Source organism: Centroberyx gerrardi, chromosome 14 (genome assembly GCF_048128805.1).
Source record: "Centroberyx gerrardi isolate f3 chromosome 14, fCenGer3.hap1.cur.20231027, whole genome shotgun sequence".
Lineage (NCBI taxonomy): Eukaryota > Metazoa > Chordata > Actinopteri > Beryciformes > Berycidae > Centroberyx > Centroberyx gerrardi.
Genome location: NC_136010.1, coordinates 10,002,247 through 10,020,600, shown reverse-complemented (window position 1 = coordinate 10,020,600; position 18,354 = coordinate 10,002,247). Strand labels below are relative to the sequence as shown.

At 41.1% G+C, this 18,354-nt stretch overlaps 2 protein-coding genes across 2 annotated transcripts; both read right to left on the bottom strand.

The window, feature by feature from the left end:
- Window positions 1-329: 329 nt before the first annotated feature.
- Window positions 330-5,282, bottom strand: LOC139919157 (uncharacterized). The gene is made up of 8 exons (XM_071908789.2): window positions 4,973-5,282; window positions 4,637-4,675; window positions 4,216-4,530; window positions 3,653-3,961; window positions 3,120-3,434; window positions 1,535-1,684; window positions 1,335-1,412; window positions 330-1,225 (listed from the first exon to the last, which is right to left on the bottom strand). The coding sequence occupies exons 1-7, from the start codon at window positions 5,004-5,006 to the stop codon at window positions 1,369-1,371; spliced, it is 1,206 nt and encodes a 401-aa protein (XP_071764890.1). The 5' UTR covers window positions 5,007-5,282; the 3' UTR covers window positions 330-1,225; window positions 1,335-1,368.
- Window positions 5,283-9,105: 3,823 nt separating this feature from the next.
- Window positions 9,106-16,470, bottom strand: slc25a33 (solute carrier family 25 member 33). The gene is made up of 7 exons (XM_071908795.2): window positions 16,302-16,470; window positions 13,921-14,094; window positions 12,397-12,474; window positions 11,359-11,459; window positions 11,088-11,154; window positions 10,286-10,566; window positions 9,106-10,172 (listed from the first exon to the last, which is right to left on the bottom strand). The coding sequence occupies exons 1-7, from the start codon at window positions 16,340-16,342 to the stop codon at window positions 9,973-9,975; spliced, it is 942 nt and encodes a 313-aa protein (XP_071764896.1). The 5' UTR covers window positions 16,343-16,470; the 3' UTR covers window positions 9,106-9,972.
- Between the last annotated feature and the right edge of the window lie 1,884 nt (window positions 16,471-18,354).

Here is an 18,354-nt window from a genome sequence, read left to right as displayed (position 1 = left end):
GTCAGTGCTTGGTGAGTAGTTAAGAGTATAAGAATACAGAAAATGTACCGGTTGTATTGCCTGTATTGACATGTTTATGCTGTGCTACAGTAGGTCTTACAGGTCATTTTAATATTAGCATTTAAGAGATATCACACGTTTGTATTAAATAATCAAATACCATTAAATTTTTAAAAGATTTTTTTTGTACTGCTGTTTCATAATTCAAAATATAAAAGTGTGTTTGAAAAGTGTCAAGTCAATTATTCAGTAGTGAAAATAAACTTAAAAATGTTGAAAGAAAAAGAATTGGGGGCATAAGGATACAGAAACCATGTTATGCAAAGGTATAAAGCTTTTCCCTTTTATTCTTAGTTTGAGATGATGACTAAATCAAACTCACATACAGCAACTTCTGTGGACTTGACTCCGAAATATAAAACCCACTGAACCCAGAGGCTCCAACACCTACAGCATTTTAATCAATGACAGCTTCTTTTCTCATACTTTGTAAGTACACATTGCAAATGACAGAGAAGATGCATAGTGGGGCGACTAAAAATACAAAAACATCCTCTAATCCTGTAAGGACCATTGATCTGTGGGAGCAAGTACATAATAAGCTTAGTGGAGCCTGTCATTACAGTGTTACCTGGCAATAAATAAAAAAATGAAAAACCTGTGTGTTTTCATACAGCCTATACACGGAGACCTGAGGAACACATTTCACAGTTTCACAGTCAAGCTTCTAGTACTGGTATTTTACTCCATATATCTGGGGTTGTAGTAGTAGCCGAGCCTGAGTGAATCTGAAGTCTAGCATGAGTCCAATAACGACTTCCATCATGAAATGGTTTCTGTTGTCCATCATCGGTCTTGTGTGGCCATTATCTAATACTTAGATCTCAATGTAGTAGAGTGCTTAATTTCCAATCATATCCAGCGTTTCCCAGCAGTAGGTGACACCTGCCTGAAATCTGGTATGAAAGGCAAAGGTTTAGAGTTGTAGTCTTAAATAGATCTTGGTTAGTGTTCGGCAAAGAGTAGTGCCTCATCTGGACTGTGCTGAAGGGCCTGGTTCCAACTTGTGCTGTTGCCATTTCCAAAAAGGCAAGATGGATGGCCGCCCAGGCTGTCTGGTTCTTTGGAACTTGGTTACGCCTCCTGCCTTATGAATCCATGAAGGACGGAGGAGGAGCCACTTGTAGAGCTCCTGCTGGTCCTCAGTGGCAACTCAGCTCTACAGCTGAAACGCACAAGAGGCTGCACTGCAATTAACTAGCTTTGACACTTCGACAAGTCAAATATTAATGAGACGTATATGGATATTGTGTGAGTATCAAGACATTCCATACCTTTAGTTATCTCCAATGTTGTCTGCATATCCCGTCATATCTTGTTAATTGATAAGGCAACATAAGTGTTGTCCACACCTGTAGGTGGAAGCATATCTGTAACTATGGGAATGCTGACAGGATGATAAAAGTTAACTCTCCGTCTCAAGGTTAAAGGCTTATAATAGAATAAGGCAGGAGTCTGACACAGCAGGACTTACAGGTTCTGGTCTCTCTCTCCAGTTCAGAGGGCTTCTTCTCCTTTTTGCACAGCACCTTGGCTACAATGATGATAATGATAACAGCTACAACAAATGTCAGGCCAGACACCAGCCAGCTGATCACCATGGGACTCAATACTGGATCTGGGTCTGAGGGTGAGAGGAGAACAAACACATTACACTCATAGCTGTCATTTACATACTTGATGGGGGAAACTGACTGTTTGCATAGATGGAATTTCATTTACTACTTTACTACTGATTGCGTCAGATTTAGGCAAAATCTTTAAACTCCTTTCCAGCAGACTGTAAGTGACACTTCTGTTCATAAACCAGCAACAAGAGTAGAATACACCATTCCCGATTACCCCGACAGGGTAGTCGGGGACTACTATAGCAGTGATAGTCATATTTTGAAAATTCTATTTGTGGCACGTTTAAAGAGCAAATCAGCACTAAATTAATTTTTTTTTTTTTTTTAGCTGTCAACACGGTTATATGGCTTCTATATATATATATATATATATATATAGAATAGTATTTATCCTGCACTTGATTTCAACATTTTTCGAGTCAACTCCAAGTCAACTTTCAACCATGTTGCACTTCTGGACACACGTCAATCAGTAATGTCAAGGCAGGTATTTTGCCTTTGGCAGCGTCAAATGCTTTGTGATCAGAAAATTGTTACCGCCCCCAAGTAGGGATGGGTGATCCTTTATCACAGACACGACTCCCTATTCACTCTCGCTCCCCACCCCACTTTTTTGCATCTTTCAAACTTGTGTACTCAGCAGACTGGCTGAAAACTGTGTGTTTACGCACTCTTTAAAAGACAATATCGCCATTTTTGACATGATACTCCTGTGCTGTTCTTGCCTATACAGAGGAGGAGACCAGGCAGTGATCAAGCATGTTTTTTTCCCCATTACTGAGATATATGGTATCCAATTTGTGTTGTCTGAACAGTGTGTTCCTTGTTCTGCAAAACTGCTTCATTGGACTGTAATCTAGCAGCTGGGGGAGGCTCTTTCTCAGAAGTTGTATTTATGGAACAATGAAGCAACTTACAACAAGAAACCTGACTTAGTTCATCTTGGCAGTTTTTAATTAAATGAAGTAATTTTCATGGCTTTCTGAGATGGCTAAGTTACTTTTCCAGATGCAATGGAGGTTTTGGGCAGCATCAAATCCACTCAAATCGTATACCATATATCTCAATTTTAAAAAATCATACTGAAGCGAGGTCAAAAGTCTTCACACATATAAAGGCGAGTGAGATATGAAAAACAGCAAAACTGTCCCCTACTATCCTACAGTTGTGGAATAAGGAGAAACACCAAAAAACTACACACTAAGGAACTGTTGAGAATGTCTAAACTTGCAGAAATGTAACTTATTTAGATGTTTTTTAAAAGATGTTACAAAAGTAAACAGAAGGAAAGTGCAAAAACAATAAGAACATTTCAATACCTAGACCATCCTATTTTTAGCCATTCAAGACTGGCACACACCATAGACATTATATGCTATGGTTTATATCTTACACTGTATGCAAAACACACTATAATGCCATCCACTTCACCTCTGATGGATATAGGCAGGGGCTGGCTCTCTCTGGAGACAAAGGTGCGTCCGCCCAGCTGGACCCGGTACAGGCAGTAGTAGTAGCCCTCGTTGGAGCTCTGGGCGCTGGGGAAGGTGAAGGTGACGGAGGGGGTGAGGGCAGGCAGCGACTGGCGCACTGTGCCGTTGGAGCGGATGAGGCGCAGCTGGAAGGAGCCTCCGGGATACTGCTGCAGGGTGGAGCAGGTGATGTTGAAACTGTGGCCCTTGATGACCGAGCCGGCCGGGGCCTCGATGGACGTGTTGTACCAGTGTTGGGGAGTCAGGAGCTCCACTGTGATCAGCCAAGATAGAAGGAATTAGAGAGGTCATTAAAGGTAATGCAGACTGTATGAAATCAATAAGCTATGGGAATTCTATGAAAAATCAGAATACAAATTTTGAATATGAATGATATCTATCTTGGATCAACCATACCAAGGTAGTAAGGATTTTGGCTCAAGTGAAATTGAGTTAATGTGGAAAAGAACAACCAGTGCAGGTATGACTCACCTACAGTGATGTTGATGGAGTTGCTGGGTGGAGAGCTGAGCAGCTGAGAGGGTGAGCTGCCCTTGATCCTGTACAGACAGCTGTAGCTGCCCTGGTGGGACGTCTCCAGGTCGGACAGAGTCAGCTCCACTCTGGTCTGGCTCTGGTCCACCCTCTGGGTCACCAGCGGCGTGGACACACCATGCTTGTACAAGTGGAAGTCACTGAGGTGGTGACCCAGCAGGACAGTGCAGCTGAAGCGAACCGCCTCCCCGGCAGAGAACACAGAGTGGGGTGACAGCAGGGAGAGGGTGGGCATCAAAAGGGTACCTGGAGGCAAACACAGGTTAAACACAAAATGTGAGTATGATCTGATGAAGCATGGTAGTATGATCTTTTTAACTTATCAATGCTAACTGCATGCTGCCATGTCTCCCTTGTACTGAATTGAGTATTGTTTGTATGCATATCTGTTTGGTTGTTAACCAGAATATGAATCAACATAGTAGATAAAGTCATCGAGTCGTTAATCATCCAGCACTGCTCCTTGGTTTGAGAAAAGCATAGCCAGCCGGGCCTCTCACCTGAGCATTTCACCCCTGCATCGTTGTCATGGGTGCAGGGGGGGTCACTGTGGAGGACACTGGCACAGCGTGTCAGACTTTCCTCATGTCCAGTGCACTGGACATGCTGCAGCCAGATCTTCCCGCTGCCTGAACCAAACACTGCACCGTGAAGGGCAGATTCAGCTAAGCCACAGCCGAGCTCCAGGCACACCACATCAGCCTCCCTAAAGTCCCAGCCATGGTCACAAACCGTCCCCCACTGGTTATGGTGAAGTACCTCGACTCTCCCGGAGCACTTGTTCTCTCCATCCACTAGTCTGATCCGACCTCCACCTGCAGATCAGAGACAAGCACTCAGAGCCAGAAAGTACAGGAATTACTGTCAATATTGCACCGGATTTGGCAAATGCAGCAGGATTTTTATCAATCCCAGGCTTACCAAAAGCAGTAACTCCATCCCATGGTACAAATAAGCAGCCTGTGCAGAGGGTTAAAAGATGGCATTGTTATCAGGCAAGTAAAGATTCAAATGCATTAAACATTCAATTTTCAAGTTGCAGTATCTGTGAACTGCAGACTACTATACATCAGCGGTCACTATATCCCCGGGTCACATGCATATTATTGCTACATACATCCCTAACTTTGTGTGTGATGTTAACTATATGTACAACTACTAGGTGGTTATCTTGTTGCATAACCACAGAGAACATAAGCTACCTAGCTAGCTGGCTAACAAGCTTAGCTAACCACGAATATTACTTAGCTGTCTTACCTGTTAGAGAAAGGATATGGAGGATTCTCAGCATCTTTCACCCTTCCATTAGACCGCAGGATGGGAAGGATATCTATGGTGATGATGATGATGATGATGCTGATGACCGTTCAATGCGAGTAACTGCAGAAGACATTAGCTTGTGTGCTAGCTTGGATCGGCTAAGCGTGGCTTCAGTTAAAGACATTGTCGAGAATTGAACGCCGGGTTAGTAGCCACTAGTACATTCACAAGTAACTAATGCATCTGTTAAGGTCAGAGGATTTGATGGAGTCCAGTTGTCAGAATAACATTAGTATGAAACTGTGGAGATACACGCCGTCAGTCACAGCGTCGTCCTCACGTCAACAGTCGGGATGTTTCTCCCGGCCGTTCCCCTTGCTGCAGACAGAGGTCACCACAAGCCGCAGCACTTAACTGCATTAAACCTATTATCTCTTTATGAAAAGCCGTCACTCAAAACAGGAATAGCGACTTCTATCTCGGTATTAAACCTTAAACACTTAAAGGGGAACAGCTCAGAGGAAGAAAAAAAAAAATCTAAACAAAACCAGCCAAGGTGAAGTGTGTATACTGCTACCTGAAAGAAAAAAATCACACTGCACAAAATATCCATCAGTCATTTAGTCCGGAATTGAGTCTTATTTTGAATCTGATTTTTGTTAAAACAAGTGAAAAATCTGCCCATTGGGTAAGATAGGCTATTTGAAACGTGTTTCCAGTGCAAATCAACCTGTTTCAAGAATGTTATTGAATTAACTGTAATTTCCCCTCTCTTGCTAGTGAGGTGATCTGCCTTGTTTCAAAATGTCCACTCTTGAAAATAACTGGCACAAGAGAAACTACATTGGAAACAAGGAAAGTGGAATTATCTCACCCCATAGAAGTTTTAAGTTAAAGCTACATTTAAGATAACATATTATGAGACTAAATAACTCAAGATGGACGTTTTTTGCAGTGTAAAAAGTGTAAGATGCCTGAATCCTTCTAAAGGTTCACTTGGTGCACAATTTGTTTTGCACAGTCAAGTGTAGGTCTTGGGTGCAAGGCCTCTACTTTCACAAGCAGCTCAACCTGTCAGGTGTTAAGAGAAGTACAGGAATGTTGAAAGGTTCATTTTCGTGTCACAGTGATGGACAACAATCCCTGTTGTGATCACAGTTATCCATTAGATGTATCCGCCTTTGTATTAACAGAAACAATTATGTATTTACTTGCCAGCGCAGGCTTTTTGATGGCATCAAAAACAGACACTTGTTCAGATTGGTGGGTCCATGTAAGGATTAAGGGAGAAACTGTGATGTTTTACATTTTAAAAAAAAACCTCATCACTTTCTAAACAATTTGCATTAAAACGAGCATTTGTTATATGTAGCCTAATACTGTAATATATGTATATTATTATCATATCTTTTTATAGCACTTTTCAAAAACCGTTTACAAAGTGCTTGACGATCGTGCCAAACAGATGCAGAAACAAGGTTACCCAAGAAAAGAAGGGAAGGGCAGAAAAAAACAAGACTCATTGGTCATTATTATGGAAAAGCATGTCTGTAGAAATAGATCTTAAGTGATTTAATAGACCACACTGATTCTGCCAGCCTGACGGGGAAGGCTGGTCTCATTTTAGTCTCAAGTCTGGATTTAAGAATGATCAGAAGATGGTAAGAAGAAACTTTACTGATCCCCATGGCGATGGCTCTGTTACCCCTAAGCCAGTGGTGTCCAGAGAGTCTCCAGGTTTTCATTCCAGCCAAACACTGCAGCAGCTGATTTCACACATTAGTTCCTCCCTCCCTGACTGAAGGTGTGCTAATCAGTGAAACTATCTTCCATTTTAACCTGGGAAAAGCTTATGGTTCCATTTCTGAAGCTCCAACAGCTGAATAGTCTAATTTCAGCTGACTGCTGAGGGCATGACTGTCACAGGGAGCAGAGGCCAGGCTGTTTTTTATGAGGACAGATAGAAACTCTTGGAAAAAAATGACTTCTGGTTTTCTTTTTCTTTTAAGAATGTGGCAGTTATAGAGTTAAGGGTGTGAAGAAAGCATTCAGTCTCACCTTATACTGATTGGACCGTTGTCACGAGGGCATTAACTCTGAAGAACACTAGGCCTATCACATATAACTAAATCCATTTTATAAACATGGAAGGACAGAAAGTGCATCCCACTGAGAGATACTTGACTTTGAAGCAATTTGCATTTGTCTACATTAAGTTAGATCTTAAGCTAAGGATAAGATGGTGAGGAGATCTAGACAGTCTCAATGTCACAGCGACACACTGAATACTATTTAAACTATTTTTCAATCATTACAATCAACAGAAAGCCTCTATGCATTCAGGACTTTGATGGAGAAGAAGCATGAGCAGCCCGGCGGCTCCAGGCTCCTCAGTCCCAAAGGCTTCTGGGTTCAATCCCCCAAATCTTTCATTTGTGACGCCCTCACTGAGCAGTCTGTTATAAAGGCTGTTTTAGACAACTTCCCCAGTTCTCTGGACCACAAGGCCACCCTTTTTCACTCAGTTCAGGATAAGAAGGTGCTGCCCATTCAAGCAAATTCTTATTATGGCACACCACATTCTATTGTGGACTGGCAATACCTACCTGCCAATCAGTTGCCCTCTGGGATTAAAATAAACAACTGAACTGAACTGAACAAATGTCTTGGAAAAGTACAGTACATCCCAGAAGACTGGGAGCAAGAGCTTCACTGCATTTGCTCTCAGTTGTTGACATCACATTGTTTGATGGTTGAGCCCCTCAAAGGAACACCTGCTGTCACAGCTGAGGGGAAGCCAGCACTGATCATCAACCTGCTCATATATTATGAATAACAGAGATGCAATATAAAATATTGTATCATAGAAAAAAACTCACTCAAATGATAATACATGTGGTTATTGTAAATTTCAATATTTTAAAAAGAACAATGGCTTCTCTCCATCTTTATGGTAACTTGACCCACAGCCCTGTGGTGGATGGAGCCTGGACCTCCTTCACTATTGATGGAGACATGACCAAAACATCCACACCACTACGAAATCCAACACCAGCCCCAGCAGTAGACTCTGTCACTGGTTCTAACACAACTCCTGCTGCAGTCCTCCAGTACCACAGCAGGTACATGATGTTCACTTTGATTCATGTCTGACTTGTCAAATCTGTTCACACTGTAGCAAGTGTCTTCTTCCCTCAAGACGGGCTGAGGCACCGACAGTCCTCTTCTCTTCACTGAGCTTTTCGTAGCTGGGCTGAATTTGTCTATGTTTGCATTATATGCAAAAGTCAATACCCAGTTGTGTTCTCAAGGTGGTTCACTAGTCCATTGTTTATAAAATATTTGGTTTGCATCTTACAAAATAGGCAAATGCATGCGATTGAGAGCAAAATACGATCAAGATTTGTCTTGGTTTCGAATGGCAGCGTGGCTCAATCATTTTTATAGCAATATGCTGAACATGAAAGGTATACTGCCTGTTTGAGCAAATTTAATTTCAGTTTCTATTTGGGAGATCAGATGGGAACAGTAGAAAACTCTTCAGTTCTGTGTTACTGCACTCTAGGTGAAGCAGGGCATTACTGAAAAAAAGAACATGCATGCTCAGCAAAACTTACTTGAAACAAAAAGCACATCTGGCATTCATGAAATTAAATGAACGTCCTGATGTTCAGTCATAAACATACTACCTTTTTTATCAAGTAGATAGCCAGAGAGCCTAGCTCACACTCTTATCCAGAGCAACTTAAAATAATTGCAACAGTAGAATAAACTTGAATTCCTGAATAAGAAATAAGTTTACACTGTGAGCAGCAAAAAAAAGTTCAAACTAAAGGGAACATCAACTTGTTAAAACACACCGTCTTTCAAGAGTTCCTCTTTTGTGGTTTCTAACCACAGCTAAATGCTATCACGAGGTACAATTTCCTACTGAACAAAACCATGTTTTTTTTTAATTGTTCATCTTATTGCTTCATAGTTATTTTATCACTGGTTTGAGACACAAAAACAATGAGGATATCTGGACTGGAGTAAATAAACAGAACCAGTCAACTATAGCCCTAACATGATCTGATATTCTTTATGGTTTTATTTGATGTTCTCTATGTATTTCCTTAACTTCTCAATCATTTAGTCATATGTCAAAGATATTTATTTTGCAATAACTTGTAGTCCTATTTTACAGTTATTCAGTCATCTTTGCACAACCCAGGTTCCACAAGGCTTAACTAGCCTACTGCTTACTGTAAAGAAAAGGTAGATTGGTGTAATAACTGACAGTTTTGTTAGGGTCACCAACCAACAGATCTAATTTCTTGATGCAGTTTATTGAGCCACTGGTCAAATAAGCATTCAAGTTCTCATTATATTGTAAAAGGTGACTGTCCTTTTCACAAAGAAAATATACAGATAAACCTGTATATAATAATGAAAAATATGATAAACTTCTCTGATGTCATTCAAACTTCAAAATCACCACATTGTATTTATGAAAGAATAAACAGAAATCTCATAATGGTCTGTGTGGTCATTGGATTGCAACGAACAGCACTATTAATAGTGCCATTTTCTGAATTTCTTCCCTTCATTAACTAAAATGAATCAAACTGCCAATGATGGGTATTGGTACATTCACCATTGATAAGCATAAAGAAACAAACACTGTCAGAACAATAAAAATACATAAAATAATTTAGTTAACTTAACACTACTCCTCTAAGCAGATGACCTTTTTCAAAGGTATGGAGTTTTCATAAGTACCGCAACTGTTGAGTTATTCCGATAAACTTCTAATGGCATGCTTTCAATAAAATAAAAATACATTTAGGTCTTTGGATAACAGTACAACCTGCTTCAAATTCCACCAAAAAAAGTCTCTATAGCACCACATGAAAAAAATGTATGTGCTGCATTTTCAACTGTCTCTTGCCCAGTGTGCCTTGGGTATTGTGTGGCTTCCAGCATTTGATAGAGAAACCCAACTTTCAAACGCGTCTTCACTTTGACTCTCTCAGCAGGTGGATGATGAGTTCATAGGTGGAGAGGACGATGGCTGTGTTAGGGATTTGTCTAATTAGCTGTGGAATGAGTCCTCTGTAAAAAGCTGCATAGCCTTCCTCCACCGCTATCAACCTCCCCGTCTGGAAGAAATACTTGTACTTGCTGCCCTCCTCCCGCAGTCTTGTCCGAATGACCTCTGTAGGGACACACACAGAGGGAAAAAATACAGTAAAGTTGGAGATAACCAATCGCAGTCACATAAAAATGCTCCTCCCTGACATTGTTGTGAAATAACAATGAAGTGTTTACCGTGTGGGTAGGCTATGCAGGACGCACACCCCTTTGAAAAAGCTGCTGCCACCATCAGGCTCAAGAAATCTGACGCTCCTTTCTCCGTATCACTATTTGGAGATCTGAAGCGGCTCTCGGCAAGGTGTTTCTTCAGTGTCTCGTAGATGAGGAAGCAGATCATGGTCTCCGAGATGCCGGCGTAGGATGCGGTCAGGCCTCGGTAGAAGCCCCGGATCCCCTCTGTTCTGTAAACATAGCGGGCGCACTGCAGTGCATTCATCTTCTTCTCTCCTCTGGCTCTGGAAAGGGAAACAAATCAGAGACAGCAGGGTCAAAACAAGATCACGTTTAAGCAAGTCATGTTTCCTTATTGGGTTGAATCATTAACTAGTATTGCCTTTATTGAACGTTTTTAACTTTATTAGATAAATTCACAAAGACCACCATTTTATATTGCAGGCCAGGTGTTTTGTATTTAAATAAAGATAGGGCTAACAGACTCGTTCCTGTGACCTCTCATGATACTACTGCCCCGTACTTGGCAAAGTAAATATAGACTCTTCTTCTGCACGCAGCACAGTGCGTCAGCAAGAGTATTTATGGACCCAGGTCACACGCTCAGTCTTGCGCACTGCATAACCCAAGGACGGTGTCGTAAAGACAGCCTCTGTTAAAGGTTACATTACATTTGGTGCAATCAGAACTGCAAAGACCCTCAAATAAATCATATTATTTTACACAGATCTAAAATTGAACACTGGAATCTGTCTAGAGTTTACAAATGTAAGCACACGTGAGGTGAAATTGAATATGTACACACTTTTTCTCCAGCTGCATTCTTGTCTTGACCATCCAGATGGGGTTCATCAGGGAGTTAGTAACAAAGGCTGAGGACAAGGGACAAAACAAGGGGATATTCAGTTTGACAATGCAATGTAAGTTACAGTTTTCACCCACAAAATGTGATTCAAAAAGGTAGAGTAATTCCAGTATAGGGGCAGAGAAATTGGATTTTTTGGTTTAATTGCACTCGCACTCATTGAGGGGACATACTGTATGTACCAACAAAGGGTTACATTCAGGCTGCTCACCTGCAAAGCCAGCAGAGGACATGTGCACTGCTCCACTATTAGGAACGAAAACGCCATTGAACACCTCTTTGGACTTTGAGTATGCAGCAAAGTAAATGGCTCTGAAATATAAAGAACATAAACAGATAAGAACTCTATACAAAAGCCACTGTGAAGATAAACCCATGATGTCTAACCATTAATGCATTTTTAATAAGCCAGTGCGGTTTCATAACTACAATGCCTTTATGTAATCATCACATGTGGGCTCCTGTGAGCCTTTGACAGAGCGTATCCAGAGCAGTCTGTTCCCCAGGGCCTGCTCTCTCTGCTTTGCTTCTGGAATAGCCCGTCACAGCACCAGAATGGGCTGAATAAGCACTGGGCACCAGAGATGCCCCTGGAGCTATTCTGAATGTGGGCCTGTCCAAGTTGGGCAGTGGAGCGGAGGGGCAGTGAAATTACTTAGTAAAGGAGCGTGCTGTGGCTATTCATTAACCATGGGGAAAAATATGTATATGTAACCCATCACCTTTTTCAGTTCACAGAGTTTCAAAGTCTAACTAAACATTGCCGTAAATGTATTAGGCATATTCATTGTGTGGATATATCACTGTTGTATATTACAGCCAATTTCAAAGCCAGTTTCAACTGAAATCCATGAGGAAATAAGAGCAAAATATTGACCGCTTGTTAATGCTTTACAAAGAAAAGAACAAAGGTGAAATTTAAACTGTATGACGTAGAGACAGAACAGTTTAGATTGAACGTTAAATTATTACTTGGAGTAAAACCACCATCACAAACCACTGTTTAAACTAGATACTTTGTTGTTCAGCTCTTCTGATATTATTTTACTGCTACATAACAAAAGTAGGATATTGGGGTATTGATGTCACATTAACACGGTTGCCACGCCGTTTTTGTCTTTTGTCTTATGACCTCGCTAAATTGATATGGGTGGTGGGGAATGTACAAGACATGGAGGGCATGGACTACTTTTCTGCAAACAAAACCGTCCTTTTAAAATACTGAATGGAGACACTGATATTACTGTACCTTGAGGGGGCCACGCCAACAAGGTTCGGTCCTAGGCCACGGAAAAGCGATCTTGGTCCCTCTTTTTCTAGAATTGACCTGAAATAAAAACAAACATTAGTTAAAAAACACACTGGTATGGTTGACTGAGTTTTATAGATGTTTTTATCTTAAACTTCATATATCAACAAAGTCTGAGTGAGATTAACCCAGGCTCAGTGGGTGTCTGAAAATGATCGCTAACTCCTGAAATCATCCTCTTGTTTACCCAAGTTGCTTTTGCACAAGCTTCAGCACTATTCCCTTTGGCCCAGGTAATGCACCATGAACCCTGTCCCCTGGTTCATCACGCCAGCGACATCCCACATACTCTTTTGGATTATAACCAGGGAGTGACCTTCATTCTCCAAGCAGACAGTCAGGTCTGCCTGGGGCCGGACAAAGGGGGAGGGTAGAACTAAAATTTGCACTCTCTCAGTGATACTTAACACCTCTTTTTTCAAACAATGATGACAAGTTAAAGAAACAAAGAAATAACCTCCTTTAAGGTCAAATTAGTGTCCAATTCATAGTCCAACTCTAGGTTTCAATGGCTGGCAAAAACTTCATGGTCCTTAATTGCCTCTCAGTGTTACTAGTACATCACAAAGAGGATGAAACCATAATTCTGTAAAAACAAGGAGAGCATTCCAGTATCTTTGCAAAAGTTTGAATTTAGTCAAACTGAAACACTGGGCAACAACTTGAAATTAACCTGCAGCAAATATTGCATGCTGTTCTGCAAAATTAACACTACCATATTAGTCTTTAGGCCAATGTAACAGCTGTAAAAAGTTAAATAGCCTGCAGCTACAGCCAACAGTCAGCTGACTCCATTCCAGACCGGTTCAGTCCGAGACTTCAGGCTGTAATATAACACTGATGCAGCTCCCTGCAAAAAACCTCCTGCACTACGCAGCACAACGTCCTTCCCAGCTTCCTCCTGGTTCATTGGAGCTGGGACAAAAAGGGCCTCATGCAAGGGCCAATTCCACTGATGCCACAAACCTGTTACATGTCTGTCTTGAGGCCTGGTAGTAAAACATATTCCATGTCCCTAAACAGCTGGTTAAGAGCACTAGAGAAGAGCGGGATACTGTCTACTTAATCCTCCTTTACGTAAGACAGGATTAATGGCCCTCAAATTAAGACTGTGGTGAAAAGCAGAGGATATGCCCTCGAAAGAAACTCCCTGAACTGAATCACAGAACTGCAGAGGAGTTAACTGAACCATTCCCAAAAACATGTTATTTTGGCATATCAGACATGCTCAAACACAGCGGCATTCCCAGGGCAACGCTTTCAATAGGCCGCCGCCGTGCCACTACAGATGTCAACAGCTAACAATCATGCCAATCACAACATAACAGTTCTGACAAACAGCAAAGTGCACCAGCTGTGAGGAAGGAACACGTTGTCTGTTAATGGAAAAATACAAACGAGCACCTCAAGGGACAACCTGCACAGCATGCTGCAGTGCTCCTTGTACAACAACAACAATCTTACCGTAGGACCTGCAGCAGCCCTGGTGTAACAGTCCCTGGTCGGATGACTCCGGTGCCACTCAGGGTGCCCAGCTGGACCTGGAAGACGGGCCGGAGGGCGAGGCCAGACGACTGCAACCGCGTCTTCAACACCTCCAGGGGGCAGGTCATGATGGCTCCCACTGTACCACTACATCTGGACACACAAACATGAGGATTAGACTTTGTAAAAATGATGTCTACTATACAGTCTTTTGTGTACACAGTAGGCCTTGTCCCACTGGTCAATAACTGCATGTGATGTTTACCGTTATAACAGTGGCTAACCTGCTCCAGAACAGTGTGTTCCTTAGATTTGCGAGGCTACTCATATCAGCTTTGACCAAGTTTTTCCATCAAAACATAGTTGTGCAGCTATGGGCAATGTGCTATGAACAATTATGGTCAAAAACTGGTCTCTTGCTGTGCCTTGGAAATGCTTCAAGATAACACAATACATCTGGTGCAAAAGGTTGTCAGCTCAGACACTCTAATTGGACCTGTTAGGGGCTGTTGGGAGCAAGGACAGATTGTTTTGTATATAGAGCTTTCCCAACTTCAGCTCAAACCATGCATTTATCTAGTTCTTTACAGCTCTCACTGGTATATCCTTAATAAATGGTGTCTACAACCTTGTTAGTAACAAGCTTAGAAGTGAGAGACAGATTAGACTAAGCCTCTCTACTGTCTCATGTCTGAAGGACAGAGTCAAACATCTGAGGTACAACACCACCTGACCTAGTTGTCCATTCACGGATCACTAGTCACCTCTTCACCTCCTCCAATTGTCGGAACTTGTTCAGAAAAAATATATTCTGGACGTGACTTGTTGCATTGCGTAACCTAATTTGTCAAGCAAATAACATGCACCAATGCTGAAACAATGTGGCGAGGAGGACTTGTTGTGGTCATGACCTGATCCCAAAGATAAGAAAACCAGGGGAATGAGTGCAATAGTTTCTTGTTTTAATATATAGGCCCTGTAAAAATGACAAGCATGCTTTTTGAAAGTATGTCGTGTGCATTAGCCTAAGTGTTGTTTTTCACATACTATACAAACTGACCAAATGCTGTAACACAGGCTTTGCTGGATTTCTGAATAATGGTTCAGCATTAACCTGAGAGGTCAACATATATTTTCCCTCAACAGGTTCTACATATATTTTAAATGGTTGCCTATGATATGGTCAAATAGGTCCACACTTAAAGCAAAGTGGTCACCATTTGTTAAATATACATTAGTCTAGATTATTCACAACTATTACACATTTTTAAATAGCAGTATAATGGCCAAAGACAATAGAAAATAATGAGTTATGAGTATGAGTTAATTTCCTAGAGGTAAGTCAAAACATTTCAAGGGTAAAAATGGCGTTCATTTTAAACAACACAATGGCATTTAAAGGTAACCTAAACATCAGACGAATCTTATCTAGCTATACAACTATAAATCATACATGGCATACAAATAACACCGTTCGGACAGCCAACATTAATGGTTAGCAGCTGCTGTCCTTGGTTGGCTTGGTGGCATGGAAGAGCTAACGTTGTTACCACTATAGGTTCAGTGTTATGTAATAACGTTACCGAAGGACATCATGCAAAGGTCAGTCTCATGACTGCGCCACTTCCAGCCATGACAGCGATGGGATATTTTACACACAGTCTTAGCTTAAATAACATCAGTGTTTACTCGGTGTAGGTTATTGTTGAAACTAGTGAAGCTACCGTGTTAACTGTAACATCGGCACAAGTAGCACGAGCTAGCAAGAGACCCAGCCGACCGGGCACTTATATGTAGCTATTAGCTAACTTCCGACACGGATGTGACTGAGATCTGGAAAGAAAAGATGTTGCCAGTTCATTGTCAAGGATAATTTAGTTTCAAATGAAATAAGATAACGTTTATCATACGTATTTATATAGTCCTTCAACATATTGAATACGCGGCAGCTTTACTCTAAAAACGAAATGGACTTTTATGAAAGTGGAAATATGGATAACCATTTAACCAGAACGTAGACGGCAGCCATCGCTAAGATCATACAGTGCTACCATGAGCTAGCGTTAGCTCGCAGTATAGCATCGCAGCTAACGTTACTGTTAACAAGCTGGATAGTAATTTTTCCATTCTCGGTACGGCTGAATGGCTAAAACACAATATAATGTGTTAGGCGAATGAGTTTCAATGTATTTGGGTTCATATATTCAAAAGAAACTAACCAGTTAGTTAGCTAAGAAAGCAATGCCACCTCTCGCGACCAAGCAAACGAGGACGGTAACGTTAAAGGGATAACAAGTAACGTTAGCTTTGACGGTGAAGTTATTCACCCAGTGAAAACAACAACATTAAATGTGACTTACCCCCCAGCGAAGAGATGTAATAGCGTGTCTTTCTGTGCCATTTTCAAACTGCCACCATACTCTTCTTATGTTTCTGTTGAATTCGCGTTTATATCAAAAAAGAGAGGAAGGCGACAGTCTGATCCCCGCGTAGCTAGCTAGCCTGCTGCTGTTCATCCAGCCGGCTTTCTGAAGCTGTCAGTGAGTGCAGTGCGGCAGGGTGACCTGAAGAGCTGGCATTTACGTCAGGGGGCCGGACGGGGGTGTTGTCTGTGACGTAGGCAGATGTGCTCGCCATGTCTCCTACGCCTCCTTTAAATTATTGCACAATTACCACCAACAAAGCTTCAAAAACAACCAAAGAACAACACTCTGCATTTATTGGTTCATCCTGCCCATACTATTTATAGAAAACAAAACAAAACAAAAAAGATAAAAATAACTAGAATATGACTAGAATATTCATATAGGGACTTTTAGTGTGTCTGTTTTATCTTCTATGGTATCATTATAATATTCCTATAAGGACTTCCAATCATATTCCTATAGGGACAAGTTTTGCTATGATATTTAGTATATTTCTAGTATCTTTCTAAAATGTATTTTAGATTACTATAATGCTCTTTTTTGTGGGCATGCATGTCATGTTAAATGATGAAAGGACTGTATGTTAGTGTGCTGTGAAATGTGAATTAATAAATAATAATTAAATAATTAATGTAACTTTTAATAAAAGAAAAAAGGTCTTGAAAATCACTTGCCAATATCCACAGATGAGGTACATTTTTGGTCTGTATGTCTATCTCAAACCCATTATCTAATACCTACTACCTCTTTCATCTGCTATTACAGATTGGCCACCAAACTAAGTGTCCAACTTTTAATTAACCTGTTCCTTCTGTTCTGATTAGATAGGGATAGAGAAAGAGAGAGATAAGAACTAGAGAAAAACAACCTCATCTCCCTCAATCAGAACAAGAAGTCCTTGGTTTAAATTGGGTAAACATGAGACACTGTGATTATTCACTGTGGCATCTGAGCATAGTTAATGAGCACATGATGTGAAGGTATGTGCTGCCGGCCAATGGGAGTTGGAGGTGTGTAGCCTGAGTTGGAATGTAACTCATTTTCTCACCCTAAGGATATCTCCGTTCTGAACCTACAGAAAGATTGCCGGGTTATTCAATCACTTTGACAATACCTTGTTTGTCAGTATATCTGCATGATAACAACCTTTTGTGTCAAAACAGTCTAGTCAAACCAGATGCCCTTGCTTTTTGTCCTTTTGGAAATCATAACAAAACAGTGCACATTAATTCAGTGATTGATACAGAAAAACAATAACACTGGGATTGATCTTATTTTGCTCTTCAGCAAAGATGTGAATTCAACCAGGTCCACAGATTTATAACAGTTATACATTTTCCACCATCAGTTTAATAGATGAAGTGAACAATGTTCACATTTGGATCACCATAGATATTCTTGATAAATGCCGGCACATGCCTTTAAAATGCAGTTACAGGTCTGTACACATCACATATATCTACGTCAGTGAAGTGATCCTTCGCTGTGGGTCAAATAAAAGTGGGTCAAATACAACTTGATGATGAAGATGATAATGATTGGAGTTTTAGTTGTTATTCTCACCCGCAAGTGTATGATAGGTTATGTGTGGGTTGAAATGCTACCACCAGGTGACCAAAGATGTAATATACAGATTTGGTAACACTGAACTGGAGCACAGGATAGCTCTTTAGCTCTACCTACCTACTTCTGAAGAAAGTGCAGCAGACTGGCAGAGCAGAAATCCTGTCATTCTCTGCATCAGGGGTACACTATTTTATTTCCCTTGTTACTTCTGTTGCCTGTTATTTCCTTGTTTGTTAATCGTGCATTTTCCTGTTTTTGATCTATATTCTCCTTGATGTCATGTGGCTTCTATTGCCCATTTCACTTGCCATCCGGTTGTTTTTTGTTCTTTAGGGGTTAGGTGTTTTAATAAACTTCTCTGGGGTTCTGTCTCACCAGCAGTATACGTGTGTGTGTGTGTGTGTGTGTGTGTGTGTGTGTG

Bases quoted from the DNA above. Each gene is read 5' to 3' on its own strand.
- LOC139919157 (XM_071908789.2), bottom strand. From the start codon at position 5,006: ATGCTGAGAATCCTCCATATCCTTTCTCTAACAG. The intron at 4,676-4,972 runs GTAAGACAGCTA...CCCTCTGCACAG, and splicing joins CCATATCCTTTCTCTAACAG to GCTGCTTATTTGTACCATGG. The intron at 3,435-3,652 runs GTGAGTCATACC...GGCTGATCACAG, and splicing joins CTCCATCAACATCACTGTAG to TGGAGCTCCTGACTCCCCAA.
- slc25a33 (XM_071908795.2), bottom strand. From the start codon at position 16,342: ATGGCACAGAAAGACACGCTATTACATCTCTTCGCTGGGGG. The intron at 11,460-12,396 runs GTACAGTAATAT...TTTATATTTCAG, and splicing joins GTTGGCGTGGCCCCCTCAAG to AGCCATTTACTTTGCTGCAT. The intron at 10,173-10,285 runs GTAAACACTTCA...GTGTCCCTACAG, and splicing joins CTGCATAGCCTACCCACACG to AGGTCATTCGGACAAGACTG.